Source organism: Symphalangus syndactylus, chromosome 20, assembly GCF_028878055.3.
Source record: "Symphalangus syndactylus isolate Jambi chromosome 20, NHGRI_mSymSyn1-v2.1_pri, whole genome shotgun sequence".
NCBI classification, from domain to species: domain Eukaryota; kingdom Metazoa; phylum Chordata; class Mammalia; order Primates; family Hylobatidae; genus Symphalangus; species Symphalangus syndactylus.
In genome coordinates, this window is record NC_072442.2 from 27,379,719 (window position 1) to 27,395,485 (window position 15,767).

The 15,767-nt window shown below is 48.4% G+C and overlaps 1 protein-coding gene across 1 annotated transcript in view; it reads left to right on the top strand.

The window, feature by feature from the left end:
* The first annotated feature begins 472 nt into the window (after window positions 1-472).
* The window catches only part of SLC6A4 (solute carrier family 6 member 4), a 39,145-nt gene continuing 23,850 nt past the window's right edge, over window positions 473-15,767 (top strand). Inside the window, exons 1-4 of the mRNA XM_055256147.2 lie at window positions 473-636; window positions 11,443-11,909; window positions 14,576-14,710; window positions 15,163-15,382. Coding sequence (XP_055112122.1) covers window positions 587-636; window positions 11,443-11,909; window positions 14,576-14,710; window positions 15,163-15,382 — 872 coding nt within the window. The 5' untranslated portion in view covers window positions 473-586. The remainder of the gene's footprint in view (window positions 637-11,442; window positions 11,910-14,575; window positions 14,711-15,162; window positions 15,383-15,767) is intronic.

Genomic DNA, 15,767 nt, shown 5'->3' on the forward strand with positions numbered 1-15,767 from the left:
AAGGGAAGAAAACTCCCATCTTTTTAGGAGGGGCCAAGGGGAAAACAGATGAAACTAGCCTTTAGCAGAAACCTGGCATCAGTGATCTTCCCTGAGCAGGAAGGCAAGTTGCTCTTCTGGGTGGGCACGGGCTCCATCATCGGCCTACACAGCCCCGTACTTCCAGGTGGAGCTCGCCGTGCTGACTTTGGTTCACATTCAGAAATGTTGCTCTGTGAGTAACGTCTCTGCAGGGGCTGCTCCCTTCAGCCTGACTTTTGTTCGCTCTGGGTGACTGGGAAGATGAATGCTCATTTACTGAATGTCAACAACGCGCTTTTAAATGGGAGCAAGTGTTTTCCCAGCCCTGTGTCTAATGAGGTGACAAAATGAGTAGTGATAAGGTGGGTGTGAGGCAGTCTGACTGCCTTATTATTATTTCCATCTTTTCTTTGGCCCCCCTGGAACCTGGCAGCAGCTCCCCAGCTTCTATCCCAACCCTGAACCAAGGGGATTTGTTAATGGGATTTAAGCCACAGGCTCTTTAGCACCCAGAACTGGATGGACCTCCATTAATCCCAGAAGCCCCTGGGCTGCAAAAGGAGAGATGAACCCCAGTGATGTGGAGACAGAAAAGCAATGTCCCAGGGTCTTCAGGTACTGACAAGTGACAGGCGGCAAGGGGAGGGTCTCCTGGGATGGTGATGTCCAGTTCTTCAGGTCATTCTTTGAGGTAGGGAGGGCAGAGGTGACAGGAGGGGTTGTGACGAGACCAGGTGGTGATCTGGACGAGCACTTAGCCAAGCTGGGGACACAGCGAGCCCATTGTGTGCTTCGGGAGAGCCCGGAGCCCCAAGCTGGATGGGCAGCTGGCAGGAGGGGGCAAGTACGTGGGCCTTTGCCATCTTGGGTTTTGGTGTGATCTTTCTGTGTGTATACAGGAAAAAAGGGCATTTCATTTCCTTTGTTACTGAACTGTTGAATAAAATAAACTGATTTGTTTTCTCTAAGGGAAATTTTTCCTCTAAGGGGCCAAGAATTAGAGAGTGGGAGACCTGGAAGGACCAGGGAGGGGTTCTGCTCCCCGTAGCTCTGTGCGTGGCTGGCTCAAGCTCACCCACGGCTCTTGAGGACAAAGCCAGGCCTAGAACTTGAGTCTCCTGTACTTCTGCTCTCTTCTCTTCCCTCCGTAATGATGAGCATGTCGTCTTTAAAAGGCGAATCAAATTAGCTGGCCCTTTCTCTTGTTTCAGAGTTGGGGAGCTGGGCCAAAGGAACAGGGAGGGAAGAGCCTGGAGGGGAGAGGGGAGATAAGCTATCTGGCCAGCAGGGAGCTTTGGCTGACTGGAAGTTTCCCAGCACTGGCTGAGGGCTAGAATTATTTTTTCTTTTGAAAATTTTCAACTGAAAAATCAGAGATATGGTCCATTTTCACCAGTTAACATTTTGCCAATTTGTGTACAAAGTCACTTTATTTATGCATATATCTAATTTTTGCATATGCAGTATGTGTATAATTTGATATATTCTGTGTAATATATAAGATCATTAATATAATTATGCCATTTATATATCTGTATGTATACATACAGATATAGATAGTGTGTATATATATCTGTATGTATATATACAGATATATATAGTGTGTATATATATCTGTATGTATACATACAGATACATATAGTATGTATATGTATCTGTATACACTATATGTATATATAAACTATATGTATCTGTATGTATACGTACAGATATATATACACTATATATATCTATATAACTGTATGTATACATACAGATATATGTACTCTATATATAGGTTCAACTAATATATATAGTTGAACCTTTGAGAGTTTGCAGACTTCCAGATACTTCTTCCTTAAATACTTCAACATACATTTCCAACAAACAAGGACCTTCTCGTACATAACCACAGCGCCACTTTCATGCTGGGGGAACTGGAGATGGATGCAATACTGTTATCGCACATACACTCATATTCCCATTTCCCCCGCCATCTCAATGATGTCCTTTCTAGCTTACAGTGTTACTTTGTGAGACTGTAAACTAGGGGTCAGAAAGTTTTTCTTGCCCTCATCTCAGTGCATATCTGAGAACTAGATTGGTGCAATGATGTGTGAGGATGAACTGATTTTTCATGAGTGTCCCCAGCTGTGTGACTCACACTAAAGTGCATCTCAGAAATTTTTGACCTAAGAGTATAGGCACCTTTGAGCAGCAACAGCCAAACTCCAAACACCTTGTGGCTGAAGAGGTGGTCGCACGTGTCCTCTGTGCCCCCTCTCCACCTGGATGCACCCCTCTCCTCCAGCAGCCTCACCTCACCTGACCTCACCTCTGCTTCTCCCCTCCATGCCCCACCCAGAGAAATGGACCAGTTTCCCCTCTCTTTTCTCTTTTCCACTCCCATTTTATTTTGTAATTCCACTTCAAACCCCTTTTTCCCCACTTCCCTCTTCCACCTTGCTCAGCAGCCACAGGTAAATCCACCCTTATTTCATAGCACCCCCTCCCTGGGGCTGTTTTTTCCCCTCTTCTCTCTGTCTTGGGTCCCTTTGTGGGCCCAATCATGTCTGTTTTGCACAAAGGTAATCTTAGTAACATACCTGTATAAAGGAAAAGGAAAGCTGTGTGTGGACATGTTCCAATGTGTTTTATCTTGATTTTTACTTATTGCATAAATTGTATTTATCACAACAGCAAAGGAGTGTTTGGAAGGTGTAAGTGACACTCCTAATCCTGCTTAATCTAACACATCATCTGTTTTGAGTTTCTCAAGTCCCTTTCCCAGCCTCGTCCACATTTAAATATACTACGGTAACAGAGTAAAAGCAGTTTTGTTTTCTGCAAAAAGTTGTAAGTTGTGAAATTACGTGCCACAAGCAATTCATGTCATCAACAACTTCTTCTTCTTCTTCTTCTTCTTCTTCTTCTTCTTCTTCTTCTTCTTCTTCTTCTTCTTCTTCTTCTTCTTCTTCTTCTTCTTCTTCTTCTTCTTCTTCTTCTTTTTCTTCTTCTTCTTCTTCTTCTTCTTCTTCTTCTTCTTCTTCTTCTTCTTCTTCTTCTTCTTCTTCTTCTTCTTCTTCTTCTTCTTCTTCCTCCTCCTCCTCCTCCTCCTCCTCCTTCTTCTTCTTCTCTTTTTTTTTTTTTCTTTTCTGAGATGGAGTTTTGCTCTTGTTGTCCAGGCTGGAGTGCAATGGCCCGATCTCAGCTCACCACAACCTCTGCCTCCTGGGTTGAAGCTATTTGCCTGCCTCAGCCTCCAAAAGGCTGGTATTACAGGCATGCGCCACCATGCCTGGCTAATTTTTGTATTTTTAGTAGAGACAGGGTTTCTCCATGTTGATCAGGCTGGTCTCGAACTTCTGACCTCAGGTGACCTGCCCGCCTTGGCCTCCCAAAGTGCTGGGATTACAGGCGTGTGACACTGCGCCCAGCCCATGTCATCAACTTCTAAAGAACCTGGACCAGGTGCAGTGGCTCATGCCTGTAATCTCAGCACTTTGGGAGGCTGAGGCAGGAGGATTGCTGGAGTCCAGGAGTTCAAGACCAGCCTGGGCAACATAGTGAGACCTCATCTCTACTGTGTATTTTTAAATTGAACAACAAACAAAACTAAAGAGCTCAAAAGTGCCTAAAAGACACCTCCGTGGAATCTGTACAAGGATCTCCCTGCTCCTTATTCTTCTTTCCTTAAATTTAGTTTTCCTTAAGAACCAAAAAGAAGGTTAAAATAAAGAAAGAAAGAACTTCGGATCAGTCTCATTGTCAGCCCTCTCCCCACCCCTACGCCGTCGTGTAGCACTTAACAACGCTGTGTTCTACAGCTTTCGTTTCAGATGTTTTAGTTTATCACGTTTATTTCTGTGGGTTAGGCAATATATTCCAAGTTCCAAACCACCAGCTCACAGGTGAACATTTGGAGCCCAGACCGCTGATGGGTGTGCCTGCCAGTACTTGTTTCAAAGTCTGAAAGCCCATCCTGGGCTCTTTAATCCTGGGCATGTCAGTCTCTTCCTGTCCATAGTCCATGAAAACGACTGTTAAGGCAGCCCTCCTCCTCTGCCCACAAGATGCACAGCCAATCTTCCCAATGGGTGAGGCAGGGAAGGACAGGGCCCCTTAGGATAGAACCCTGATCCCATTTGACTTAACTCCAGGGAGGAGAGAAAGAGCAGCACCTCACATGGAGTTCAGATCTGCTGGCACCCTTGCCCAGCCAGGAAACCCAAAACAAGCCCTCCGTGCTGAGAGCTGTACAGGGCGTGCTCCAGTCTGCAAGTATTTGGACTCAGGGACCTGTAGCCATAGCCCCTGCTTCCAGGGGCACACGAAGCAAATGTACATAAAAGGATAACTAATGATGCCTGGTAATCAATGGCGAGTGACAAATGAGAATCGAGTAGAAAGAGTGTATCTTGGGCTGGAGTGGTGAGAGGAGGTGGATAGAAGCTTATGCCAGGCCTTGGAAGATGCAGGATAATTAGAGGAAGGGAAGCTACAGGGTGGGGATGCACACGGCACTGTCGGTGCCTACTGGCACCTGAGTAACCTGCGGTATTTGTTAAAAACTGCAGATCCCTGAGTGCCCACGTGGATCTCTTGAATTAGAATCTCTGGGAGAGCAGCCCAGGAGTCTGTTTCCCAGGTGACCCCAAGCACTGATTGAGAGGAACAAGCATGACCCAGTGAGGCCCGTGCTGGGAGCCACAGATCACTTAAGTCCCAAGTCTTGTGGGCCTCAGTTTCCCTGACTAGGGTGTGAAGTAGAAAGGCAGAATGGGTTGCGGATGTGTGGTGGTGACAGTGACATCAACTCACTGTCATTTATTGATGCTTCCCTGTGCTAGACACTGAGTTAAGCATGTGTCATACTTTAATTCCCACGACAGCCTTTAGGAAGTAGCAGTTTTAACAATCTGCTTTTACACAGGAGGAAATGGAAGCTAAGAGAGGTTAAGTGACCTACTCAAAGTCACACAGCCAGTAAGTGGTGGACCAGGGATTCCAGTGCAAACCTGAAACAGAAAGGAGAGCTATGGGTTGTGAACACAGGAACTAATGAAGGATGACTCTGGAAGGAAGTTAGTCTGGGCTTGGCTGTTTATGTTCACTGGAGGAGGGCTGTTCATGTCTACTGTGCTAAATTCATTTCTTTCTAGTAAAGTCAAAATGAGTAATCCAGCATCCTTTTGGCCAGTCTCTCGGGGGGACCTTGACCCCATCACAAGGGGCATATCCTCTAGATTTTATACTCTGTGTAGAGAGAAGCCCAGGGCTATCCTCTCCCAGGCAGGGAAAGTTAGGGACAGAAATTCTTTTTTTTTTTTTTTTGAGACGGAGTCTCGCTCTGTCACCCAGGCTGGAGTGCAGTGGGGCAATCTCGGCTCACTGCAAGCTCCGCCTCCCGGGTTCACGCCATTCTCCTGCCTCAGCCTCTCCGAGTAACTGGAACTACAGGCGCCCGCCACCACGCCCGGCTAATTTTTTGTATTTTTAGTAGAGACGGGGTTTCACCGTGGTCTCGATCTCCTGACCTCATGATCCACCCGCCTCGGCCTCCCAAAGTGCTGGGATTACAAGCGTGAGCCACCGCACCCGGCCTATGGACAGAAATTCTTTTCCTTTCTCATGATAACTGGCCCAAATGGCCCTGAGGATTTTATTCTATTTAACTCCTCTCCAAAAAATTAAACCAGGCTGGGTGCAGTGGATCATGCCTGTAATCCCAGCACTTTGGGAGGCCAAGGCGGGAGGATTGCTCATAGGCCAGGAGTTCAAGACCAACCTGGGCAACATGGTGAAACCCCATCTCTGAAAAAAAATACAAAAAATTAGCTGGGTGTGGTGGCGCACACCTGTAATCTCAGCTATTCGGGAGCCTGAGGTGGGAGGATTCCTTGAGCCCGGGAGGTTGAGGCTGCAGAGAGCCGTGATCATGCTACTGCACTCCAGCCTTGATGACAGTGCAAGACTCTGTCTTTTAAAAAAAACAACACACACACACACACACACACACACACACAAAGAAACAGAAAAAACACTAAACTGTTTGACTCTGTCATATAAGGAATCCTTTGGATAAGGAGATGGCTGTGATAGTGGATTTCATTTCTACCCTTTTTGTCCAAAAAAAAACAAGCAGAGTTTCTCTATTCTCTTCATTTCTATCATGAAATCCCTTCAATTCATTGGAAAGGCAAGCCAGTAGTCCCTGTGGCTTCCGACCTCTGCCCCCATGACCCTGCACACTTTGGGAACACAGCAGTGCCTTCGGCAGATGCAAACGTGAGCACCCATTTTACACTGCAGAGCCTGCAAGGAAGGATCAGCCAACAGCCAAGGTCCTGTGACAGAAACTGTGCAATAGCAGCAAAGGAAGACTTGAAGCCTGGGGGCAACTGTGGTGCAAAACATGTGAGCTATCTAAACACGCCGTGGCAAGCCAGCGGCAGCCTCCGTTCACCACGGGATGTGCGGCAGCACCAGCCTCTCCAGAAGCATCGTGTTTTTCCTAGCAGTTGGTCTTCTTTTTCAGATTTTAGGCTTGGCCCGTGGACTCCATGACTCCATGCAGGCAGGGCTGTGCCTGCCTTGTTTCTTTTTTCTTTCTTTCTTTCTTTTTTTTGAGACAGAGTCTCACTCTATTGCCCAGGCTGGAGCACAGTTTGGCTGACTGTAACCTCTGCTTCCAGTGTTCAGGCGATTCTCATGCATCAGTCTTCTGAGTAGCTGGGATTACAGACATGCACCACCACGCCTGGCTAATTTTTTGTATTTTTATTTATTTTTATTTATTTGAGACAGAGTTTCACTCTTGTCACTCAGGCTGGAGTGTGTGGCTCGATCTCAGCTCACTGCAACCTCCGCTTCCTGGGTTCAAGCAATTCTGCCTCAGCCTCACAAGTAGCTGAGATTACAGGCACCCACCACCACACCCAGCTACTTTTTGTATTTTTAGTAGAGACAGGATTTCACCATGCTGGCCAGGCTGTTCTCAAACTCCTGACCTCAGGTGATCCACCCGCCTTGGCTTCCCAAAGTGCTGGGATTACAGGCGTGAGCCAGCTGGCCTGGCCCACCTGCCTTGTTTCTGAGGAGCCTAGCACATGTGGGCCTACGCACATCTTTGCTGAGGGAGTGCTTCTCCATGGAGAGGGCCAGATTCCATGTTTACTGCTTCAGGCGGCACCAGCGTTCCATAATTCCCATCACTCATGGGAGATGCCCTGGGAACTTCAGCCTCCCTCTGAATAGAGAATACGAACCGCCAGTTGGCTCCATGACCTGTAACTAATCCTATCTCAGCGTTAAACCCACAGTTCATTTGTTTTTGTTTGTTTTGAAAAAGAAAGTTGAGTTTCCTGAGAAATGAACTCACTTTGATCTTGACACATGAAGTCAAAGTTCAACATTTCTGTGGTGTCTTTCTGCTTAGAAGGCACTGATAGGCATCAAGTAGATGGAGCGTCACAGGCATTGCCAAAGGGCTGGGTGTTTATGACCAATCGTGATAATTACATGCTTGTTCAGGTAAGGGTTGCTCCTGGCTATAGAGACAGAGCGTGTGGAAAGAGGAATGGAGATTTGATCAGGAGAAGTTTAAATAGAAACAGTCCTTTTTTACTTGGAGTCAGGGATTGGGGGAATGGAGTGCATTAGCTTCAGGAGAGTTAAGAGAAAGTCAGCCACTCCCATTGGCTGGTCAACTGCACCCCTCATGTGCAGAGACCTAGGGGGACGAGGCTCCTGTCTGCCAGCTGTCATCCCACAGCAGAGATGGGGTCCGTGGCACCACCCTCAGCCTGTCACCAGCTCAGCCTGGAACAACAGCACACATCCAAGATGCAAAGGAAGGCTTCCTTCTGGGGCTTTTTCTGGCCATGGAGAAACTCAAAGGCTGCCTGGAGAAGGTCACAGCTGTAATATTGACCTCGTTTGTAATCTTTCCACCCAGCAGGATAAAAATACCTTTTAAAAAAAGAAAGCTTAGAAGAGGGCATTCTCAGAAACCAACCTTCTTAACAACTCACACTTCTCTATTCCTGGGCCAGCTTGTTTTCAGCCATTGTTATGTGCAAGTCTTGATAGAAAAAGCCAGCCAGCGCTCTGCAGAATCAGAAGAAATAGGAAGAGAGTCTGGGGCTCCACAGGCAGGACTTGCAGGCAGAAAGGGCCCCGGGCATATGGCATCTGCTCCTGGCAGACCTGATTAGTCACCGAGAGGAGTTTTCCTCTACCTGGCAGAGGCAGAGGAGTAAGTTAAGAAAAGATGTGTGTCTCCTTTGAGTGGCTGTAACTTTCTGTTTGCACCCCAGATTCTATGATGAGGGGTGGGGGCTCAGTAGGAGAACCCCAGAAAGCACAGCTGGATAGAGAGAGACAGCCTGTGGGGAGAGGCTGCCCGGTCATGAGTTGTCTGAGGGATGCTCTGGGTTTTCTTGCACTGGGGCCATTTCAGCCTGTTGATATAAAATTTTTTAATTAAAAAAATTAAAAAGAACTAGGGGATATTTCAGGAAACAAGACCTCTGTAATGGCTCAGAACACAAATAGAAACAGCGTATTACTCTTCCAGGAGCTGCTCACCATAGTTGCCAGGAATTCAGGACTGGATGCCTTTGGGGCTGAACCCCTGAGGACTCCCGAGAACACACGTTGCCCCCAAAAATCTACCTACCTGCACACACTTTCTACCCTCTCTGCAGGACGCCTCAAGGGAGAAAGTAAACAAGATCCAGAACAAATCATTTGGCCCCTGAGGCAGGAGGGTAACTGCTCACTGCTGCGGCTAAGTGTCTATTTCCTCTCCCCAAAGTACTGCTTCTGAGATGGACCGTGTTTCCCTTCCGTAGACCCTCTGGGCCTGGGTAGAGAGGCCAGGGAAGGATTGGGTGATGCAACTGGAGCTTCTATGTAAGTGAGAGGAAAGTGGCAGTACTGAAAATAGAAGAGGTTCTTGCAGAAAACTGTGGGGCCAGGCTGGGCATGGTGTCTCACACCTGTGATCCCAGCTCTTTGGGAGGCCAAGGCAGGTGGATCATGTGAGGTCAGGAGTTTGAGACCATCCTGGCCAACATAGTGAAACCCCATCTCTACTAAAATATGAAAATTAGCTGGGCATGATGGAGCACGCCTGTAGTCCCAGCTACTCGGGGGCTGAGGCACGAGAATCGCTTGAACCCAGGAGGCAGAGGTTGCAGTGAGCCAAAATTGTGCCACTGCACACCAGCCTGGGTGACAGAGCAAGACTCTGTCTAAAACAAACAAACAAACAAACAAAAACTGTGGGGCCAGTGGGAGGAAGAGCAAGGGAAGGAGCAGCTCTGTCAACTCGGTGCCCTCCAGCCGCACAGGGAAAAGCTCTTCCTCCCTGCCATTTGGCCTTCAAGTCCGTCAGTTGTTTAACGTACAAAACATGTCATCGATATAGGCCAGAGGGAAGTACAGAGGCCTTCTTAAACAACACAACCATTGACCACCAAGTTCAGGTTTAATTTAGCTGAATATTTAAATATGTTGACATCTCATCATGTAATAAAATAATAATAATATCTCTTGGCCTGGTAAATGGTTACCTATGGTGGGTGAGAGGATGTGTGGTTATTTTAAAAGCCTATCAAGCCTAGTTGAGGACTCAAGGAAGGGGGAAGTGGGGGGAGGCCAAGGCCAGGCAGTAGCATAAATGGTGAGCAGGGTAGGTTATGGAGATCCATCCCTCTTGTCAGAATTCATGTCCTCTGAGTGGTGTTTGCATCCTTGAGCCTGGGGTGGGTGGCGGAGGGCCCAACCAGTGCGGTACAGCCCAAGACATCTACCTCCCCTTACACACACACACACCCTAGCTACATGGAGCTGATTTATCTCTTGTTGCTGTAGATATTTTTGGCAACAGTCGATCCCTTTAAAATTTTTATTTTCCACTTTACAGAAAAAATGCAGCAAACGCAGGACCCTAGTGACTGACATTCCCTGGCGTTCATGTCTGATCCTTGCTCGTGTTTACAGACATAGTCATCCATGTGAAGCTACTATTTTGTGTCCTGATTTTTCACTTACTGTGTTTTTGTCTTCACATGTGGAGATACCTAAGTTGCAGTCACCGAAAACCCCAAATAGGTAGGAGACATCCATGTGCCATTTCTATTAGCCAGTTCCTAGCTATCCTCCTAACTGTTGGATCTGGAGAGTTAGCCTCAGATCATTGCAGTTATAAATAGTCCATTCCTGGCTATCTTTTCCAGAAGGGTCCAATGTCATCCCAGCTAGGCAGAAATTTCAACTCAGCTAGTATTTCAACTCCCAAACTGTTTCAAGAATTTGAAAAGCTCAGGCCCAGAAGAAACAGAGTGAGCAGTTGAACAGTCTTACAACTGCTGCTTACAACTTTATAACAGGCCATAGGTTTAAAGTCCAAAAGGGCTCAAATTTCTACCCCATGTTTGACGACTCAGACCTCAATCCAGAGCTGAGCTGACTTCCCTGCACCCAGGCCACGGCGGTGAAATGAAGGCACAGCAGCCCCGGCCGGGCCCTCCCAAGGGAGGCGCAGGGGGACAGTGACACCAACCACCCCAGCATCAGTAACCTGCACGCTCTTCTCCCTGAGTCTCCTGGAGGCAAGGTGACCTTGCTTGCCCGCGATTGCAGAATAACAAGGGGCTTAGCCACAGGAGTTGCTGGCAAGTGGAAACAAGAACAAATGGTGAGCAGCAGTGCCGTTTAAGGACCAGTCGGGCTTGCAAATGCATAATGGGAACGCAGAAAGGCCATGTGCAGATAGACTGGACGCAGCCAGAGGCAGCTCAAATCTGCCCCAACCTTCCTAGGGGCTAAAAGACGAGTGACAGAGTCCGTAGCTAAGGAGCTGGGGTGCCCCACGAAGGGTGGCCTTTTTACCTCTGTCCTTTGCTTTTTTCCTTTTAAAATCATATCTGTAGTTGATATAAAATATAACTTCGGGTGTGCAGCTTAAATGATGGCGAGGACTGTCTTGCCTGCTGAAAGGCAGAAACGCCTTTGCTTGTCATTGTTTCCCCAACATAGCATCCGAGACAAAGGGGGTGCTCTGTGACGCTTTGGAGCCTCTCTCACGTTCTTCTGAGCTGCTGGCAAACCACAAGATGAGAGTCCAGTGGCTCAAAGGGAAGCGAGTGCTTTGCTCTCCAGTCCAGCCTGTGCAAACCTTGGTGATTTGCTATCTATTTTTGTTGGCTTTATTGTTTCCTTTTGAAATTACTTGATTGTAATTTGATGCCCTGTACAGGTTGAGAAATTTAGTTGAATTTATGGACTGCCATGTAGCAAATAGGATGTCTCACATTTAACAGATGCATTTGTAATCCCGTTAACTAATGTAGTTTAAGATGTATGATGAGTTAATACCAAAGACGAGTAAAATGTCTAACTTGATTCTCCTTCATCTGTGTGTCTTTCCAACAGAGTCAATCCTGCACGTGTCAATCGCGGCGATAGAGAGCTCGGAGGTGATCCACAAATCCAAGCACGCAGAGTTCAGTTGGGATCCTTGGCAGATGGACATCAGTGTCGTTTACTAACCAGCAGGATGGAGACCACGCCCTTAAATTCTCAGAAGCAGCTGTCAGCGTGTGAGGATGGAGAAGATTGTCAGGAAAACGGAGTTCTACAGCAGGTTGTTCCCATCCCAGGGGACAAAGCGGAGACGGGGCAAATATCCAATGGGTACTCAGCAGTTCCAAGTCCTGGTGCGGGAGATGACACGCGGCACTCTATCCCAGCGGCCACCACCACCCTAGTGGCTGAGCTTCATCAAGGGGAACGGGAGACCTGGGGCAAGAAGGTGGATTTCCTCCTGTCAGTGATTGGCTATGCTGTGGACCTGGGCAATGTCTGGCGCTTCCCCTACATATGTTACCAGAATGGAGGGGGTCAGTATCACAGGCTGCAAGTAGAGGCTGTGACCCAGGGTGGGCTGTGACCTGGGGTGAGCTGTGACCCGGGTGGGCTGTGACCTGGGGTGGGCTGTGACCCGGGTGGGCTGTGACCAGGGTGGGCTGTGACCTGGGGTGGGCTGTGACCCGGGTGGGCTGTGACCTGGGGTGGGCTGTGACCTGGGGTGGGCTATAGGTCCCCTTGAGAGGCCAGAAGACAGATCATGTCTTTTCAGCCTTCACTGGTGTAAGTCTAGGAATATGATGACTTAGACTTTCGAGCTGGCCGAAAAGTCAAATCTCGCCACACGTGGTGGCTCATACCTGTAATCCCAGCACTTTGGGAGGCTGAGGCAGGCGGATACCTGAGGTCAGGAGTTAAAGACCAGCCTGGCCAACATGGCAAAACCCCATCTCCACTAAAAATATAAAAATTAGCTGGGTATGGTGGCGGGCACCTGTAGTCCCAGCTACTTGGGAGGCTGAGGCAGGAGAATCACTTGAACCTGGGAGGTGGAGGTTGCAGTGAGCCGAGATGGTGCCACTGCATTCCAGCCTAGGCGACAGAGCGAGACTCTGTCTCAAAAAAAACAAAAAACAAAAAACAAAAAAAAAACAAAAAGTCAGCTCTCCAGCAAACCAAAAGCTGAAGGCAGCGTGTCTGAGGCTCTCTGGGTTGTGAGGCTGGGTGAAGCCCCCCAAAACCTGACCTCACAGACCTCCAGCATCATTAGCGCTCCATTTATTGAAGGGCCTCCTTCTCATCCTGCATTCTCCAGGCTCTGTCCTCCCCCAGCCAGAAGTGAGGGAATGGCCATCAGCCCTGTGCTGAGTCCCTTCACTCCTGCTGGCAAGTTCTGCTGGGAAGAGTCCAGGAGGGTAGGCCTGCGTAAGGGAAAATTCGGAGGTGGCTTCAGAGTCCCAGATGCTTCTGATCCTTTGGACCTGTGTGAGGTCAGAGAAGGGCATCAACGTAAGTCCTGAGTCTTAATTACCAGTCTGGGCAGAATTTAAGCTGGATTAGATTCACAGCATGACATTAATGCCATCCTCAAACCACGCATGGCTGGCCCTCCTGTCTCTTCCTGGGATGTTAGATTTTTGAGGCCAGAGGCCCTATCTTGTTCCTTGTACCCCTAAAGCCTCTCAAGTAGTTGACTTGTAGATTATAAAAAATAGTAGCTGACTGTAGGCATGAAGATGGGAACCTGGGGGAGAGCAGAGCAGTGGGGAAAAGTGAATGGGTTTGGGGCCTCTGGACTTGTTTTCAGCACAGGAAAATAACAAGAAGTGGGTGTCAAATGAGTCAAGCTTGATTTTCATGGGAGCTCTGACAACAGATTTGGGAGGGCAGCTACAAAGAGGTTTGGGGATCATCCATTTGTGTCACTCTCACTTCTCCCGTGACCTAACAGAGAGTGGCCTGGATTTACTCTCTTTTAAAGATTTCTGTCCATGCAGCTGCAAAGGTAGTTCCAGGGGGCCCCTGGGAAGCTCAACGCTTCCTGCCTAGGAGGAGCAAAAGTCATAATCACCTTATCTCCTGCTCCAGAGGACTCACCTTTAACCTGAGTGTTATGTAAGGGGCTGGGTCACTGGTGACGTTTCCCCGACACTCATTCCCCAGCGTAAAGCTGATCAAGCAAACTCTTTGGAGGAAGGCCATCACGAGAACACATGGTTTTATTCTCGAGCCGGGTTTACCCAGTGTGACTGTAAATTACGTGGACCTTTCTGACTTGCACAGACCTCAGGTTTCTGGGTTCAGAGCATTTTACAGCAGGGAAAATTAGGGAAAATCACAGCTGATCCACCCTTTAGGCTAAAAACTCAGGCTGCAGCTTAGCATCCCCAACTTGGTATTTTTAAATTCAGCCTCAGCCACAAGATCCAGGAGACACCAGCATCTCCAGTTAGGTAGCAGCTCTGTGCTTTCTTGTTCTGTGAAAAACTACCCTGTCCAGCCACTTCTGCAAACGGCGCTTGTCAGGGAGCATTCTGGCTCAATGGAATTATGGAAGTGTAGCCAAATATCAATAATCATGTGTCTGGAGCCATGAATAATACTGATGAACAAAGATACTGATTTGGTGACTCACAGAGGGTTGCAGCTGTTGCTACAGATTGTCACAGGTGACCTGTTCCAAGGGTCCCAGGTACTGGCTGCATCGGAATCACCTAGGGAGCTTGAACACAATTTTTGTGTTGTGCCCATTGCTTGGAGATTCTGCTTCAGGAGGTCTGGGGTAGACCCAGGAATCTAGGTGACTATGATGTGTGGCTACATTTGGGAAACTCAGCTCTCCTCAACTGTGTTCTTTTATAGGGAGGAAATTGGGGCTCAGAGAGGGGAAGTGGCCCAGGGTTCTCCAGGTAGTCAGAAGTGGACGTGATCCTGCCTGTTCTGTTCACTCCTAAACCTGGCTTTCTTCCCAATTGCTCCTTGGCCTCCTCTGAAACCTCATTTTAGTCATGGTGCTCCCCCTACGACTGCTTCTAGCAAAGCACTGAGACCAGAGGAGCACAGCATGAGGCCACTCAGCGCAGGGTGGCCCCGTGACACTCACATCATCCGGCGAATGTGATTCTCAGAGTCACAGATTGGTTGGGCTATCCTGGGACAGATGTGGGCAGGGAGTGAAATTGTCTTTCATCTGCCTCAGGGGCATTCCTCCTCCCCTACACCATCATGGCCATTTTTGGGGGAATCCCGCTCTTTTACATGGAGCTCGCACTGGGCCAGTACCACCGAAATGGATGCATTTCAATATGGAGGAAAATCTGCCCGATTTTCAAAGGTAACCGAAGGGCTCGGTGGGGTGGGTAAGTGGAGCCTCTCAGGAAGGGATTTCCGTCAATGGGTGGGAGCTGGGGACCTTCTTCTGGAATCAGTCAGGCCTTAGGCATCCCTGGGAGATGGCTTGAGTAATTAAGTTTTGACTGCGTAAGTAAGTGGTGTGAAATTGTTAAAGAGAAACAGAATAAACGGCAACGAGAAGTAAACTAATGTAAACGTTTTAAAGCATTAACAGGACATGTACACATTTTCTAAAACATGTTACCTTGCAAATACATACGAGTGACTCACGGCAGGGCCGCTTTTCCCACGGTGGCCTGGAGTCCTTGGAGGGCAGCACCCACCTGTACCCCTCTGCTGGGCTGTGGGGCTCTCTGGTGCCCCGTTTCAGCCTTTTGTCGTTGGGCCACCCTTAAACTCGGCCTCTGTCTCCCCGTCTCACCCGCTGCCCAGGGATTGGTTATGCCATCTGCATCATTGCCTTTTACATTGCCTCCTACTACAACACCATCATGGCCTGGGCGCTCTACTACCTCATCTCCTCCTTCACGGACCGGCTGCCCTGGACCAGCTGCAAGAACTCCTGGAACACTGGCAACTGCACCAATTACTTCTCCGAGGACAACGTCACCTGGACCCTCCATTCCACGTCCCCTGCTGAAGAATTTTACACGTAAGTGCATGTAAGTGAGGGGTTGGCCTGTTAGGGGCAGGCCACACCCCTGGGGTTTGGCTTCTTAAAAAGAAGGCCAGGGTCAAGGGCTCCTCACCCCTTTCTGAGAGATGAAGCCATCAGGGGTGGGAGTAGCAGAATTCGGAGTTGGGAAACTCTACCTCAAGTGCTCCACGGCCCGGCCCTGCTGTGCCTCCTCGCACTTTCTCACGCGCCCAGCCAGGTTGCTCCAACACGCCCAAGCCCCTCTCTCCCTTCACATTCCAAAATTACTCTCCTTCTTCCGGGGTCCTCCTCTCAGCCAAATGTCATGGAGGCAAAACATCCTAGTACTTTGATAGTTCAAAACTATTCAAATGGTTTAATGTGTCAACTTCGTAAGTGG